Below are 17401 nucleotides of genomic sequence, written 5' to 3' on the forward strand. Positions count from 1 at the left end.
TTCTTCCTTTTTTTTTTTTTTTTTAAGATTTACTTTTTTATTTGAAAAGGTTACAGAGAGAGAGACAGAGGCAGAGAGAGACAGAGGCAGAGAGAGACAGACGCAGAGACAGAGAGATCGATCTTCCATCCACTGGTTCACTCCCCAAATGGCCACCAACAGCCAGGGCTTGGCCAGGCTGAAGCCAGGAGCCCAGAGCTAGGAGCTAGGTACAAGGAGTTTCTTCTGAGTCACCCAAAAGGGAGCAGGGGCCAAGTACTTAACTATCCTCTGCTGCTTTCCTGGTGCATTAGCAGAGAGCTGAATTGGAAGTGGAGCAACCGGGACTTGAACTAGTGCCCATATGGGATGCTGGCGATACAGGCAGTGGCTTTACCCTCTACGCCACAGTGCCAGCCCCATATATACTGATCTTACTGTACAAGAAGATATAAAAAAACTTTATGGGAAAGGGATTAAAAGGTGAATTTATAGTTTGTTTTGGCATAAAAATATTTTTGAGGGGTAGGCGTTTGGCCTCTAGCAGTCACTCCTGCATCCCACACTGGAGTATCTTCAAATTTCGGCTCTGGCTCCAGACTCCAGCTTCCTGCTAATGGACTCCTTGGGAGGCAGTGGTGATGGCTCAAGTTATTGGGTTCCTATCACCTACATGGGAGATCTGGATTGAGTTCCCAGTTTCCAGTTTCAGCCTGGTACAGCCCTTGGCCATCAAGGGCACTTGGAGAGTGAACCAACAGATGAGACAGCACACGTTCTCTCTCTCTTTCTCTCTCACATAGTGTCTCAAATAAATTGAAAGAAAAAGTTATTTTTTAAATACATACACAATGGGGTCTTCAAAAAGTTCACAGAAAATATGCATTATGAAAAAAAACTACTCATGGATCTTAAAATTTTTCTGCCAAGATAAACTTATCTTTCAACTCCATTTGTCACATTTTTTTGAAGTACCCTTATATACAGCAAAAACACTGTTTTACGTTTGTAGGCACACAGCTTTCAGAAAGCTTCTGAGACTATTAAATAATCACACGATATAAGGCAGGGTGGAAGTATTTTGCAGAAGAACTTAGGCTTCGACAACTAGTGTTACACTATTTGCCTACAAGTCATCTGATGGCAGCACTGGCCTTGAACCCAGGTATGATTCTAAGCCTGACGTTCCTTCCACTATTCCAGTTGGGCTTTCTAATGTAACTATTGGTCTACTTATTTTATCTTTAGCATCAGCACATTAAAACAGATACCCTTCCTACCTACTTCAGCAGTGTAAAATATTCTGATGGGTTTTTTTCTAACACAGCAAAATTCATAGTTCATTCCTTCTTCTGATTTTTAAAGTGATTTCCAGAAACAAGTTATTATTTGACATCAACTAAAAAAAGTGGACCTGATCTTGCCACGTAGCAAGTTTTCTGGCAAACACAGGTCTTACATCTTAAAACAATCTCAGTTCACTAGGAAGTCTGTGACTTGTGCAGCCAATTCATTAAGTCAGTATACTTTCACACAGTAAATAACTTTCATCTGTGCGGAGTTTGTACAGCATTAAGAGGAACTGGCAGTTTCCAAGCAGGACAATGGAGAGCAACATGCCCTTGCCTTTGGCCCACACTCAGCACGGATCTCCATCCGGTTCTCTCAGCATTTGGCACATACGGAAAAGCACACAGCAGGCATTCAATAAGTGCTGACTGCTTGTCATCGAAAGTCAAGTTTTGACTATGACATGAAGGTATAGAACAGCAAGTCGGCTTCCCTGTGTAGCTTGCCTTAGTGTCTTGTATTCAAAAAGTCTGCACAGTGAGAGAGCATGTAAGGGCCCTGTGTAAGCCAGCAAGGCAAGAGACTGGATGAGAGGCCTCCTAACAGGATTTCTGCATCCAAGCATTCACACCTGGAACCCAAGGGATACATCTTTGGATGGCAGAACCTTTTTGGTCTTTTTTTTTTTTATCTGTGAATTAACTGCCAATATTTAAAAATACAGATATCCCATATAAAAATGAGAGGTGCTAAGTATTCCTGAAGCCAGTTGAAAAGTGGGCTAAAAGCAGTGTATCCAAAACACGGTGAAAGAACAATGAACCATCACACTCCCCTGAGTGCCCTTTCCCGACACAAGTAGAGGCCTGGGAGTTGCCAAGTGCAGTTGACTTAAAAAAGTTTCAGATTGGGTCAAACAATAAAATGAAATCTTTTTAAATAAATAAATATAAAAATAAATAAAAAAGAAGTCTCAGACTGGGGACATGAGAACAGCTGGTGGAGAGGTTTAATAAAAATATGTACATCAGATTCCTTTATTTAATTCTTAGAGCCTCAGCTTAAGTGCAGGCAAAATGCCCTCTAACTAGGAGATTGAAGATGCCTCTTTTTGGAAATTGACTGATTTTAATAGTAGAAAGTCAATCAAAACATACAAAGTTGAGAATTCAGTAATATTATTAGCACATTATAGGGAGAGATATGATACAATCATGTGTTTTTTCTTTAAAAAAAAAAAACAAGATCTATATTGATTTAAAATTGTATACATGTATAACTTTGAAAAAAAGAAGTATTTAATTATAGAATAGGAAAGGAGGAAAAAAGAAATTTCATAAAATTATGAGAAGTATTTAACTATAAAAAATAGTAGAAGTAGAGAAAAAAGAACAAGAAGGAAGAATAGAAAGGAAATGGAAAGATTCATCAACAAAGGGGGAAAAAAGAAAGTGGGTGGTTCTGGCAGAACAGAGGCGGGAAAGCTGTCCCCAGACAGGCGAGGCTCAGGCAGGCGCTGCAGTGCAGCAAGTGAAGCTGCAGCTAGGGTCGCTGCGTCCTGTGCTGGAGTGCTGGTGCAAACATCAGCTCCTCCTCTCCTGATCCAGCTTCCCGCTAATAAACCCGGGAGGCAGCAGATGATGGCTTATGTGTTTAGGTTCCTTCTACCCAAATAGGAGACATAGTTGTAGCTCCTGGCTCCTAACTTCAGCTGGCCCAACCCTGGCTATTGGGGGAATGAACCAATGAATGGACAATCTCTTTTTCTCTATCTCTAGTCCTGTCTTTCAAGTAGATGAAAATAAACAAACATTTCAAGAAAATAAATTGCTTTAGTTATATGCAGAGCAAGATGCTGATCAAACAGACTTGCTGTGACTGATGATGTAACGCTGAAGAGTGATTCAGAGAAAACAGACTCCTCGACTACCAGTTAAGGAACCCAACACAACTCTCCTTGTGTGCAAAGAAACCCAAGTGTAAAGTAAAGGCGAGGGACCCAGGTTAGACCACAGCCCCTGTGGAAACGATGGGGCTTCTAGCCAAGCCTGGGCATAAGCAGATCATGGGTTCTGTGGCCTCCAGAACAGCTTATGTGATGGAATCAAGAAGCCCAGGATTTTCCACTGGCCTCGTCAGACTACTTTGGCTGAATTTATTCAGTTAATCCTTAAATAGGAGATCAAACAAATTCAGAGGGAAGTCAGTACAGCAAAGAAACTGACATCATTTCTCTGAGGAACTACTACACAGACTTGCGGGCACTATCTCCAGAGAGCATGCAGGAGTGGCCATGAGTGTTAAGAAGAGGAAGGGATACTGGGGATGCACGCTTACAGAGAACAGTGAGGACACAGCGAGGAGGCAGACATCTGCAAGGCAAGGAGAGGCTCCGGAGGAAAGAAAGCTGCTGGAGATTTAATCGGACTTCTAGCTTCCAGAGCCGTGGGAAAGCGCACTTCTCTTGTTTAAGCTGCTCACCCTGTAGTATTTTATTATAGTAAGTAGCCCTGGTAAACTAGGTGGTCCATACTCTAAGTCAGTACCAAAATTAGCAAGGAGAGGGAAAAAAGAAAACCCTAAAACATTACTGCCAACTCTTTTCCATTCTTTCTGTATACACACATGAAAAAGGTTTGAGAGAATGGTCTTCGTCTAGGGGGAAAGGGGATGGGAGGGGATGGGAGGGGATTAATCACTTTCTTTTTGAAAGTCACACTGACTTAATTAAAAGCTTTCCAAGATCAGGTAAATGATACAGTTAAGGCCAAAGATCATTTCTCAGCTAATCAATCTAGGACGCACAGGGGCTGGAGAGTTAATCCAGAATGACCTCCAGCTAGAACATCTCTTTCATTCCGTAGACCGCTGCCATCCCATAGGCTGTGCTTCAGAGGTAACTGCTTCACTTACGCTTTCAAATACTAGAACAGGAAAAGCCTTTTCCCAACTTGTTGGCAACCAGACCACAGCAACTGGATAGTTAAGCTGAAAATGGACTTCACCAGGTTTTGAAAGGCAGATGTTTAACAATACTGTTAATTCAGCAACAGGCAAAGTTGAAAGCTTCCCCTAAACTCTGAGCAATAGGCAGATTTGTGTAATACACTTGGCACAGTGCTCTATTATTTTCCTAATGGCCATTTTCCAGTTTGAAGTCACGAATCACCTGGAGCAGCTGGCTGCACTGAGCCGTCTCTAAACATAAAGGACAGCCATTTTTCTCCCCAGCAGGTAATGCTCACTGAGCCCGTGAAGACACTGTTATCAAGAATGAAGAACGGTCCATGCTGTTTGGAAGTTCAGATGGCTTAGATCCAAATTTATGGGAAGTACAGGCTCTTCTCAGAATATATCTAGAGTAAATGCAGAAACACCTCTCATTTTTTTTGACATCTGGGCTCGGCAAAGCTCCAGGGAACATACCTATCCATCAACAAAGAACGCCATCACCAGGGAGGTTAACATCACCAGGGAGGCCAGAGGACAAGAGGAGGCCCTAACAACTGTTTGTAGAGTAATGAGCAGGAACATAGAGATGGATAATGAAAGAAAAGCACATAAAAGAAGACAGAAATATTTCAGGTGTGAAACAGGAAGAGAGAGGAAATAAAAAAAACACAAAGATCCATGAGGCCTACCAAAAGTTTCAGGAGGAAAAAAATTTAAGCACTGTTTATATCAGAATAGGGTATCTTTGAGAGACAGTTAAAATCTGGCTTCTAATTTTAAAATTTTTATTTATGTATTTATTTTATTTAAAAGACGGGCAGAGAGAGAGAGAGAGAGAAACTCCTATCCATTGGTTCACTCCCCAAATGCCTGCAACAGCCAGGGGTAGACCAGACCCAATTTAGGAACTGGGAACTCATTCTGGGCCTCTTACATGAGTGGCAGGGACCCAAGTACTTGAGCCATTAACTGTTGCCTCCCAGGGTGCACATTTGCAGGAAGCTGCAAATGAGCAGAGCCTCAGGATTTTAACAGAGTCAGTCTGATATGGGGTGTGGGTATTCACAATCAAATACTTGACCCTAATTTTTATTTTAAAATTTCCTTTGGTCACTTTCTGACAAACTGATCAGCACAGTTCTGGCCTTTGCAGCCAGTTGGGGAGTGGGCCAGCGGATGGAAGACCTCTCTCTCTCTCTCTCTCTCTCTCTCTGCATAACTCTAACTTTCAAATAGATAAATACATCTTAAAAAAAAAGAGAGAGAGAAATATCTTCCTGTGTTGTTACAGATGTGTGATCTCAGGGCACAGCACACACCAAAAGTCAATAGAGCCACAACAGAAGGGTTCACTCTGTGGCGACACTCACCTGCTTCTGGATCTGCAGGGATTCTCCACATGTACAGGTTGAAGTCATCAGAGCCTGAGAGGATATACTGTTGGGACAAATATACTCTTATTATTACTTTTATACTGAGGACATAATTATCCAATTATATATGATAACTGTATATAACACAAACATATACAGACTTACATATGTAGCCATGCAGAGAGACATACAAAGAAACAGATAAACAAGACAGATGGGCATATACATATAAGGGACACCACAGAGCAAATATCTGCTAAAAATACAACCAAAATTTGTTGAGTTGGATAAAACTCAAAAAAAAATAACCAAATTGAAAAATGAGCAAAAGACTTGAACAGACGTTTCCCAAAAGAAGACATATAAATAGTCAAAAAGTACAGGGAAAACAATTCGATATCACTAATAATTAGAGAAGTGTAAATTAAAACCACAATGAAATGTCACTTCACACGTATCAGGATGGCTACTGCCAAAGAACACAAACAAGCATTGGTGAGGATGTGGAGAAAACGGAGCTCTGTGCACTGCTGGTAGGAATGTACCAGCCCTGTGTAGTCCCCGTGGAAAACTCGTCTGACGCCCTCTGATCCAGCAATTCCGATCCTAGGGTATACATCCAAGAACTGAAAGCACAGACTCTAAAACTCAGCAATACACCCACGTTTACTACAGTATTGTTCGTAAGGACCACAAATACAAATGTCCATCAACACAAAATGTGATAACACATACACTGGAATATTATTCAGTCTTTAAAGGAAAGAAACCCTGCCATATGTTTGTTACAACATGGAAGAACCTAAGGACATTATACAGAGTATACGTAAGAGTATACGTACTCCTACACTACGTAAGAGTAGTGAAATTCATAGAGGCAGAAAGTAGAACAGTGGCTGTGGGAGGCTCGGGAGAAAGGAGGATGGAGTTATTATTCATTGAGTTCAAATTTGATGAAAAAGTACTAGAGATAGATGGTGGTTGTGAATGTCCTTAATGCCACTCAGTTGTAATTTTTTTTTTTTTAATTTAGAGTGGAAAGTAAGAACTAGGGGCTTCTCAGACACCTTCACACAAGGCTAAGCATCCTCAACTTCCTGCTGCCAACTCTCATCTTTGAGCAGGAAACCACTGCCAACCCAGCCACGAGCTAGTGCCAAGGACATAAGCAATCTTCCTTTATGTGGCGACTTCAAATTGCTTGATCTCTAAAGGGAGGACACGAAGCCAGATCTACTCTTAATTTGGACTCATAAAAGCACTGTCTAACACCATCTAACAGCAACAAGTGAACACACTAAGAGCTCATTGATTTCTGAAGATTAACAAAAGTGTTTTACTTTAAATTGAGGTCAGGATTACTCCCTTTTTGTTCCATCTGCTTATTTTCCTACAAAAAGAAAAGCCTACACTTCCAAAAAATTTAACTTGAAAATGATACTATGAACAATTCTAAAAAAGTGTTAAGTCCAGCATACCTACAATCTCATGCCTAACATCCAAAAGGTTCGTGGAAAATGTGTATTATGAAAAAAAATACAAATGGATTTCAAAACATTTTTGTACCAAAATCAACTTATCTTTTAAAAAAATCTATTTATTTATTTGAAAGGCAGAGTTACGGGGTGGGGGTGGGGGAATAGAGAGACAGAGAGAAATCTTCTCTTGGTTCACTCCCTAAATGGCCGTGATGGTTAGAAATGGGCCAATCCAAAGCCAGGAGCCAGAAGCTTCATCTGGGTCTCCAACATATGTGCAGAGGCCCAAGGATTTAGGCCATCCTCCGCTGCCTTCTTAGGCACAGCAGCAGGGAGATGGACTGGAAGTGGGGGCAGTCGGGACTTGAATCTGTGCCCATATGGGATTCCATATGGAATGGCAGCTTCAACCATACACCACAGCACCAGCCCCTAAACTTGTCTTTTAGTTCGATTTTTCTAAGGATTGTGAGTGCCCTTATATTTTACTAAATACTTTGCAAGTCTTTCAAAAATCAGCTTAGTTCAAATCACTTGGAACAGGAGGAAAGAGGCAAAGGCAGGCAGATATAGAAGTAAAGCAAATGCTCTCCCTAAGGGCGAGGTGACTGCCCAGGGCACAGTGGAAAAAGCAGCAGGCTCAGTTTCTCATCTGCAGAATGAGAACTAGACTGGTTCTTCCAGGAGGCTTATTTAATATTATTCAACTACTCCATGAAGGAACGGGTGGGAGCCAAATCAGACCTGAGCGTCCCTATGCTGCCAGCCTAAGTGACCTGAAAAATGACTACACAGAATGCTCAAGACAAGGACATTTATTCATCTCATTCCTGTTACAATTCAAATATAAACTTTCCTTAACAGTAGCGACAGAAACCAACCTAGCAGTACCTAGAGTAGTCAGAGCACAGAAATAATCTAGAACCTGGTTGTCAGGGCTTGCAAGGCGAAGCAACAAGGAGTTATTATGTAGTGATACAGAATTTGAGTCTGAAATGTTGAGAAGGTGCTGGAAATGGATGCTGGCAATAATGGCTGCACAACAAAGTGAACATAGACCACTGTTCGTCTTTACACTTCAGGAATGTTTCTTAAAAATTCTCCCTCTTTGTCCTGACTTTAGAGGCCCCCCTGTCACTTCCTGGAGCCCACGAAAGATACTCTGGCTAAAGTTACGCAGCTCGTATTCAGGAGCCCAAGCCTGTTTCACAAAATAACCCACAGGGTTATGGGGAAAGGCTTATTCATTACACACTGATGGAGAACTTACATGTCAGGCACTCGGTGCTTACAGAGATGTGGAAGGTAAAACCTGGGTTTCCCAAGAAGCATACATCTATTAGAAAATACAACACAGGTACCAGTCTGTGAAGTCGAAATTGCTAGGTGTCTTCATGAGAAATAAGGCGGCTAGTGATTCACAGACACATCAAGATTTGAGCACTGAGCCAACCTTAAGGAAAGATGTGGTTTAAAAGGTGAAGGGATGGAAGGCACAAAAGCCAAACAGTGGCATTCACGGAGTCTACAACACAGCAGAAACAGGAAGCACGGCGCAGCTTTCTCTTTGGTGTTCTGCCCGTGTTCCTCAGGCCTCACTGCTTTGGGGATGCTTTGCCTGATCTCCAGCTGCCAGTGTCCACATGTTTGCCTGCAGGCTGCTCTGGGAGTGAACCCACCACAGGAGCAGCCCTCAACCAAGGACTGGAGGGATTGCTACATCAGTATCCATGTTTCCTCCTCCCCAGAACAGTAACTCAGATGTGTATCCTCCATATCCTTTCCCCACCCTACAGGATCAAACTCTATCACCTGAGGCCGAAGCCAGCTCCTCCATCACTCTCCTCTCTCCCCCTCACTTCTCTCCTCCTCTGCTATTGTTTTCTGCATTTCTGAATCAACTACTTGAATGCAAAGTAAGACAAAGAGGGAGGGGGACAGATCAAATGTACAATCTACAATTTGTTTCTTCCTCAATGGCTCATCACGCTTTGCATTTACAAGAGGCTATCGACTTCATGGAGAATGCCCGAGACATGCCTGCTCCCCTCCCACCTCTACAAGCTCAACAAACAAAAATACATATTAAAAAAGAGCACTCCCGCAGCCGAGCTTCTCAGAGGTTTCACTCATTGTGAAGGATCAGTGCTTCCCAACTTGCTCAGCTGTGCGCTGGGGCGAAGACATGAAAAAGGAAAAGGAGACTCCGCGCAGAATGCTGACTCAGAGCCTGCCTTAGAAGGAAGAAAACTCCGGAGTCCAGCCCACTGGAATGGATGGGACAGCTGGTAACTATGCAGAACATGCGTAGAATGCAAGCCTTCCTCTAGGGCAGGCCTAAGGGCCACTCCTGCTCTCTTTCTCTTAGAACTGCTCTTCCACGCCCTGACAAGGGAGCAGCCCCGGGGGATTGCCAAGGAGAGGGGTCCTGACCCACTGACGTCTAGCCAGCTGTTTTTAAGTATTCACACACACCGGAACCACAGAGCACCTCTAAGGAATTCATTTATGGCATTTCATTTCATGCTTGTCTGCTGGACCTCGTCCAACATTAAAATCTGGCTGCCTGGGACACTGCTGACTTTGAGACTGAAATAAAAAGGAGTTCATTCTTTATTCATTAAACAAATATTTACTGAATGTCTGCTAAGAGGCGGGCAGTGTTCCAGGGAAGGGAATGCAGAGCTGACCAAGAAACTGTCCTTGTCCTCACGAAGCTTACATTCCACATGGTGGGAAAAGAAATTAGATGCATATGAGGTACTTTAAAAAAAATGGGACCGGAGTTATGGTGCAGCAGGTAGAGCCGCTGCTATGATGCTGGCTTCCCATATGGGCGCCAGCTTGAGTTCCGGCTGCTCCACTTCTGGGTCCAGCTCCCTGTCAGTGGCATGGGGAAAGCAGCAGAAGATGGCCCAAATGTTTGGGTTCCTGTTACCCACGTGGGAGACCCAGATGAAGCTCCTGGTTCCTGGTTTCAGCCTGGCCCAGTCCCAGCTATTGTGGCCATCTGGGGAGTGAAACCAGCAGATGAAAGATCTTTCTGTCATTCTGCCTTTCAAGTAAATGAATCTTAAAATAAAATAAAATAAAGTTTGTGGATAAATAGAATCGAAGGTTAAGTTTATTTTGGTGTAAAAAATTTTTTGAAATCCATAGTTTTTTCAATAATGCATACTTTCTATGACTTTTAAAAAATGTCACATATGCATAGATTTAAAATTTTCTTTGTACCAAAATAATCCTTTAATTCTACTTATTCCAATGTTCTGAAGTTCCTGAGGGTCAAAAAGTTTAAAAAAGAAAGTTTGTGTGTGTGTGTGTGTGTGTGTGTGTATGTACCTAGTGATGGTAAGTGCTAAAGAAAATAATGAAACAGTAGGTTAGGGCATACACAGAGTACTGGTGAGGGAGGGCCAATGGTTGGTTTCTGCTTTTGATACGGTGGTCAGAGAAGGCCCCTCTGATGAAATGGCATTTTGAGCAAAGTCCAGGAGGAAATGAAGGAGCAGGTTATGCGGATGTCCGGGAAAAAGGTGTTCCAGAAGGGAGAACAGAGTGCTGTGCTATTTGAAAATACAAGGTAGCTATTAACTTCCTTTGTCTTCTTCCTCTTTTTAAGATTTATTTATTTATTTGAAAGTCAGAGTTACATAGAGAGAGGAGAGGGAGAGGGAGAGAGAGAGAGAGGTCTTCCATCTGCTGGTTCACTCCCCAAATGGCCCCAGTGGCCAGGGCTGGGCCAGGCCTTTGCCAGGAGCCAGGGGCTTCCTCTGCATCTCCTACATAGGTGGTAGGGGTCCAAGCTCTTGTGCCATCCTCCACTGCCCTTCCCAGGCCATTAGCAGAGAGCTGGATCAGAAGTGTAGCAGTCAGGACTGCAGACCATCACCCAAATGGAATGCCAGCACCGCAGGAGGTGGCTTAACCTGCTGCCCCCTTTTAAGGCTATGTGGAAACAGAGACTAGTTCAAGTGGGTTGGGTCCAAGGATACACTTGAGATTATCAGAGCAGTTGGAAAGATTCTTCTAAACCTCTGTTGCAGGGGCTGGTTTTCTGGCACAGTGAGTTAAGCTGCTGCCTGTGATGCCTGTATCATTTATCAGAGCACTAGTTTGGGTCCCAGCTGCTCCACTTCCCAGCCAACTCCCTGCTAATACACCTGGGAAAGCAGCAAAAGATGGCCCATGTACTTGGGCCTCTGCCACCGGGTACAGAAGGCTCTGATGGAGTTCTAAGCTCCCAGCTTCAGCCTAGCCCAGTTCCAGCTGTTGCAGCCATTGGAGAGTGGGCCTCTGTATGGGAGATCTCTGTCACCCTTTCAAATAAAATAAAATAAAAAATAAATAAATCTTATAAATAAATAAAGCTGTATTGCCAGAGTCACTGCCTCCTGGACTTGGGCAGGATGGTGAGTTATCAAGAGGACCAGCAGGACACTGCAAGTCTTGGTGGGCCAATCACAAATATTTGCTGCAGGATCCAAGGAAAAATCAACAAAAAACACCAGAGACCAAAAGGCCAATGCCAATAAAACCAAATAGACCCAAAATGTATAATAATTTATGAAACACAATTATTTGAATTTACCATAAAATTGAACTTTAACTCAAGTAGTGAAACTAGAAGCGTAGGTTTCTCTCTCTCTCTCTCTTTTCCTTTCTACCTCGATATATCTAGTTTCAAATAGCATCTGTGCATTCCTGCCCAGCGATTCTGGTGTTTTGGGAATGGAGCTGACTGGGGGCCTCTGGCTATGAATAGGCAAGCTACAGAAACAACAGAAAAAATGGTTACCACAAATACCTCTGCTTAACATGTCTCATTTCCTTTTGTGAGGTAGGACTTCAGGACCAGCATTCACATTTAAAACTCCACTGGTGGTTGGGCATTTGGCCTAGCTATGAAGACAAGGTTGGGCACCTGGGTCCCTTATTAGCGTGCCTGGGTTTTAGTTCCAGCTCTGTTCTGAGTCCAGCTTCCTGTGAATGTGCACCCTGGGAGGCAGCAGGTGATGGCTCAAGTACTTGGGTCCCTGCCACTACTGTGGGAGACAAATGCCCAGCCCGAGCCACTGTGGGCATTTGGGGAGTAAACTAGTGGATGGAAGTGTGTGTTCTCTTTCTCTCAAATAAGTAAATAAATAAGAAAAAAAAAAGCACCACTTTGAAAAAAACTTAAGCTTACTCCTCAGTTTTAGAAAGGCAGAAACAAGATAAGGTAGAGGTTATTTTGTGGCCAAGAAAGGACATGAATATGAAGAATTCATTGCCTTTTATAAGTTTTTATTTTGCCTCGTTCTAAATAGTCAGCAGAGTAAACCACAAACTAAAAACTCACTTCATGTGAGTCTTTACCTTGTATCCTTCTAAGGAGAGTCGGGAAGGACTCAGGACTCCAAAGGAGGGAAAAGAATGTTTTAAGTACTCTGTTATCTAAGCAACAAGGCCCCATTTCCCAAAATGCTGAGTTGAAGGGGAAGTAGAATAAGACACATAGACTACTGCAGATCAGAGAGTGGAACTTAATTTGTTTGTTTTTTAAGAGAGATGATAGCATTGCAAAAATGAGCATGAGTTGTTCCATAATTCTTCTCAACTGTCCACAAGGGTTAACAGCTGGCCACAGTCAGACCCATGCCTCTGTTTATTCATACTGGGGTAAAAGGGCAACCCGTATATGACCTGAACGCAGCCCAGACACAGTGCATGGCAGGACTGTATCTAACCTGCTCAAAGTATGGAGGCATTAACTTGCTCGAGGATGAGGACAGATCAGCAACTGCTCTTTCTCAACACAGAAGGAATCCCACCGTGACTGCCACCTCTAACACTGAAGAAAAGAGCACAATAGTGCTCTGCCATGGTCTCATTTGCCAACATTTCCTGTGTCCCTTCATTAACCTTTACAGAAAACAAGCCACTTACATTATACTCCATATTCTCTGGTACTACTACAATGCCCAGCAACCCCGCCAAGAAATTCTGCCCTCTTTTCCATCTCTTAAATTACACATATTCTCTAAAAAAATCTTTTTCTATTTATAAGATGTTTTGCTAGCCGAATACCCAGAGATGGCCATGCCTTTAAATAGTCCTCCCTTGTAGAGTCACCCAAGTCTTAAGAAATTTTTAGTGACTTGAAGTTTCAAAAAAAGGATCTAAACATGGCTGGCCGCAGCAAAACTTTCATGGAAATAGAAACTTCATGGAAAAAAATAGAAACTTTCATGGAAAAAATCATTTAATACCTTTACTTAAATCTTAATGGTTAAACAAATTAAAGAAAGGACTGATTTGGAATCAGATAACTCGCAGCCATTTATCTTCTAAGATCTAATAGGGTTTCAAATATAAATATAAACAAAAAATGTCCCATCCCCAAAAAGCCAAGTTAAAAAGAAGAAAAAGTTCTGGAAAGCAGAAAGACAAGCCATCCACATGAAATAATCCAAGAATAACCCAGCATCTGCCTGGGCCCTTTGCTAACAGAAAAACCTCTCACGGCTTTCTCAACAGAGTGTGTGTGTGCAGGTCCCGCACAGCATTTGATTCCCCAACATCTGCTGATGGAGAAGGAAACACATCAATCAGTGGCTATTCACTGAGTACTGATCAACTTACACAGCTCTTTCCAAAGGCTGCTTCCATGGTAATTGATTAATTTTATTCTCCAGTAAATGGCGATGCCTGTCTAATTAACTGTATTGACTAGGACAGAGAAACCAGAAGGCTCTCTAGCCATCAGCAACAGCAGAGAGACTGCCATTTTAACACTCAAGTCAAACACCGCTCTCATTCTCCGCTCCCCATCTCATGTCAGAAGGGAAGACAACACGACTGAACCACCTTGTGGTCTGCTCTCCAGAAAGACGCTTGCTAATCGGCATATAATACACTTTTGATCATCTCATTTACACTCTGCCTGCCACGAATACCATTCAAAGCAGTTACAGCACATGTTCTTTGCAAAAGGACTTATTTATGGTAGGAGAAATAGAATTCCATTGGCTTCCAATACAAGCATACAAATATGCATGGCCCTAGATTAAATTATTCCTATTTGTGCATGTGAGGTCACAATATTCTTGTTTCTTTTGCCCATTTACCATTTCAGCTCCATTAGGATCTGAGAATCCTTTAATAACCAATCTTTAGTGTTTAAGTAGGAAAATTCTATTAATAAAAATATTCATAAAAGCAGCTAATAAGTCAAATAACCAGTAGCAAAGAAATTTTGTCCAGCAGCTGCCTGTAACAAAGTACCTGTATTACTTAAAGATGAATCTTTATTTGGCAAAACCTTTTGGAAGCCTATGCAAAATAGGTGGCCACCAACCAAAAGGCGTCCATCATTCAATCTCCCCTTTCTGAGCCTTGCTCATTGTATGTGAGAATTGGGAAGAGGGCAGAAGGCATTGCTCCCTGCAGTCCACAGGTGAGTATGTTTGTAAGCTTTCAGTCAAGCAAAGCTCCAAACAGTCTGAGGGGTGAACACGAGCTTCCTTTTTCTCTAAAATTGGAAGACACCCGCACAGGGGAACAGTTGGGGCCGGCACTGAGGAGCAATATGTGTAAGCCTCCACTTGCTGTGCCAGCATCTGATCTTTCTCTCTGCTTTTTAAATAAATAAATCTTAAAAAAAAAAAAAAAAAAAAAAAAAAAGCCAGAGTTACTGAAAGTTAAATGTCTAAGGAGGCCAATAGGGCAGGTAAGGTAGGAAAGGTTATATTCTGGTCCTTTTCATTGCTATCTACCTGGGATTCCCTAATGGGGCCCAGATTCCCAGGCAGGAACTATGCATTCAAGGATAACTGTCATATCATGTCAACAGATCACATCAATCCCACTTGTTCCTAAGAAGAAATCTAGGTTGTCTAGTGTTCTTTTACAGCTCCACAATTATCAACCAGACCAAATATAGAAGTCCTACTCGCAGACACTGCAAAACCTGTTAATTTTTCTAAGTTCTAAACAGCATCAGTAAATGGACTCAAAGATGATCTTAACCCTGGATTGGTAATACCTGAATTTCTAGGTTTCAGGAGTCCCATAAATCCCTTATCATTTTATACAAAATTATGTGGCTATGTGCATTTTTTAAAGATTTATTTATATATTTGAAAGGATGACAGACAGAGAGATCTTCCACCTGTTGGTTCACTCCCCAAAGGCCAAAATGGCCAGGACTATCCAGGTGGAAGCCAGTAGCCTGGAACTTCATTCAGCTCCCCCATGTGGATAGCAGGGGTCCAAGTACTTGGGCCATCTTTTGCTGCTTCCTAGGTATCAGAAAGGAGCTGGATCAGAAGTGGAGCAGCGGAGATTCACTGCATCTGATGTGGGATGCTGGCTTTGCAAATGGTTGTTTAAATCCACTGTGTCACAATGCCAGTCCCAAATGCATTTTTCTGAGATGAGTATGCATAGCTTTTAGATTTTCGGAGGTCTAGGATTCACAAAGAGTTTAAAATGGCTGATTTAATGAGGTATTTTTAGTCTACCTTCTCTTTATAAAATAAAAATCTCCTAAAATTTTGCATACAAGGAATTCCTCCACCACACATCTACATTTAGCTCTTCCTCATCAGTCTGTGGAAGACCATAGCATCATGACTCAGTTCCTGTACCACAGGTGGCAGTGTGACTATGAGGAAGAGGGTGCCATTGGAAGAAAGAGACTAAGTCCTGTCTTGGTTCAGCTAACAACTCAATCTGTAATTTCAAACTACTGTGGGCTTCAGTTTCACACGGTGATGAAATCTGCTCAACTACATACAACCAAAGTCACTGGGAGCATTCAGGTATGACAGTGGATAGCAAAATGCTTCTGAAGTTAAAGGACCAGGGCTGGCGCTGTGGCATAGCGGATAAAGCCACTGCCTGCAGTGCTGGCATCCCATATGGGTGCTGATTTGAGACCCAGCTGCTCCACTTCCAATCCAGCTCTCTGCTACAGCCTGGGAAAGCAGTAGATGATGGCCCAAACCCTTGGCCCCTGCACCCGTGTGGCAGACCCAGAGGAATCTCTTGGCTTCTCTTTATAACTCTGACTTTCAAATAAATAAATATATCTTAAAAAAAAAAAAAAAAGAAAAGAAAAGAAAAGAAAATACATCAGAGAGGGGCTGGCGCTGTGGTTCACTTGGTTAATCCTCTGCCTGCGGTGCCAGCATCCCATATGGCCACCGGGTTCTAGTCCCGGTTACTCCTCTTCCAGTCCAGCTCTCTGCTGTGGCCCAGGAAGGCAGTGGAGGATGGCCCAAGTGCTTGGGTGCCTGCACCCGCATGGGAGACCAGGAGAAGCACCTGGCTCCTGGCTTGGATCAGTGTAGCTCGGGCCGTGGCAGCCATTTGGGGGGTGAACCAACAGAAGGAAGACCTTTCTCTCTGTCCCTCTGTCTCTGTCAAATAAAAAAAAAAAAAGAAAAGAAAAGAAAATACATCAGAGAATTAAAAAAAAAAAGTTTTTAAAGGACCAAAGTTTTAAGATATAAAAGAAAGGCAAGGAGACAACTCCCTCTGCCCAACCAAAAAAAAACAATAACCACAACAACAACAACAAAAACCAGTAACAACAAAGTATGGAATCCAAGAATCCAAGAGAGCTGAATATTCCTCCCATTAAAAGTGTACCTGGCCGGCGCCGCGGCTCACTAGGCTAATCCTCTGCCTAGCGGCGCCGGCACACCGGGTTCTAGTCCCGGTCGGGGCGCCGGATTCTGTACCGGTTGCCCCTCTTCCAGGCCAGCCCTCTGCTGTGGCCAGGGAGTGCAGTGGAGGATGGCCCAGGTGCTTGGGCCCTGCACCCCATGGGAGACCAGGAAAAGCACCTGGCTCCTGGCTCCTGCCATCGGATCAGCGCGGTGCGCCGGCCGCGGCGGCCATTGGAGGGTGAACCAACGGCAAAGGAAGACCTTTCTCTCTGTCTCTCTCTCTCACTGTCCACTCTGCCTGTCAAAAAAAAAAAAAAAAAAGTGTACCTGGAATTTTCACCAAGATGGCACCAAAGGCAAAGCAGAAAGCTCCTGCCCTTCCTAAAGCCAAAGAGAACGCAAAGGCCTCATGCTGAAAGGTGTCCACAGCCACAATTGAAACAAGGATCCGCACATCTACTTTCTGTCGGCCCAGACACTAGGCCTCCTGGGAACAGTGCCCCCAGGCAAAACAAGCTTGACCACTGTGCCATCAACAAGCTCCCCCTGACCACTGTCTGCTGTGAAGAACACAGAAGACAACATCACACTTGAGTTCCAAGTGGATGTCAAGGCCAGCGAGCACCAGATCAAACAGCCTGTGAAGGAACTCTACACACTGACGTGGCCAAGG

The 17401-nt window shown here is 43.1% G+C and overlaps 1 protein-coding gene across 8 annotated transcripts in view; it reads right to left on the reverse strand.

The window, feature by feature from the left end:
* Positions 1–17401, reverse strand: part of DCAF5 (DDB1 and CUL4 associated factor 5) — a 106747-nt gene that overhangs the window by 21210 nt on the left and 68136 nt on the right. For all 8 annotated transcript variants that reach the window (XM_070065145.2, XM_051826322.3, XM_089322171.1 and 5 more), the window contains exon 7: positions 5592–5658. In XM_070065145.2, coding sequence (XP_069921246.1) covers positions 5592–5658 — 67 coding nt within the window. The remainder of the gene's footprint in view (positions 1–5591; positions 5659–17401) is intronic.

The sequence above is a fragment of the Oryctolagus cuniculus genome, chromosome 20 (assembly GCF_051225735.1).
Source record: "Oryctolagus cuniculus isolate XC-2025 breed Fujian yellow rabbit chromosome 20, ASM5122573v1, whole genome shotgun sequence".
Taxonomy (NCBI): domain Eukaryota; kingdom Metazoa; phylum Chordata; class Mammalia; order Lagomorpha; family Leporidae; genus Oryctolagus; species Oryctolagus cuniculus.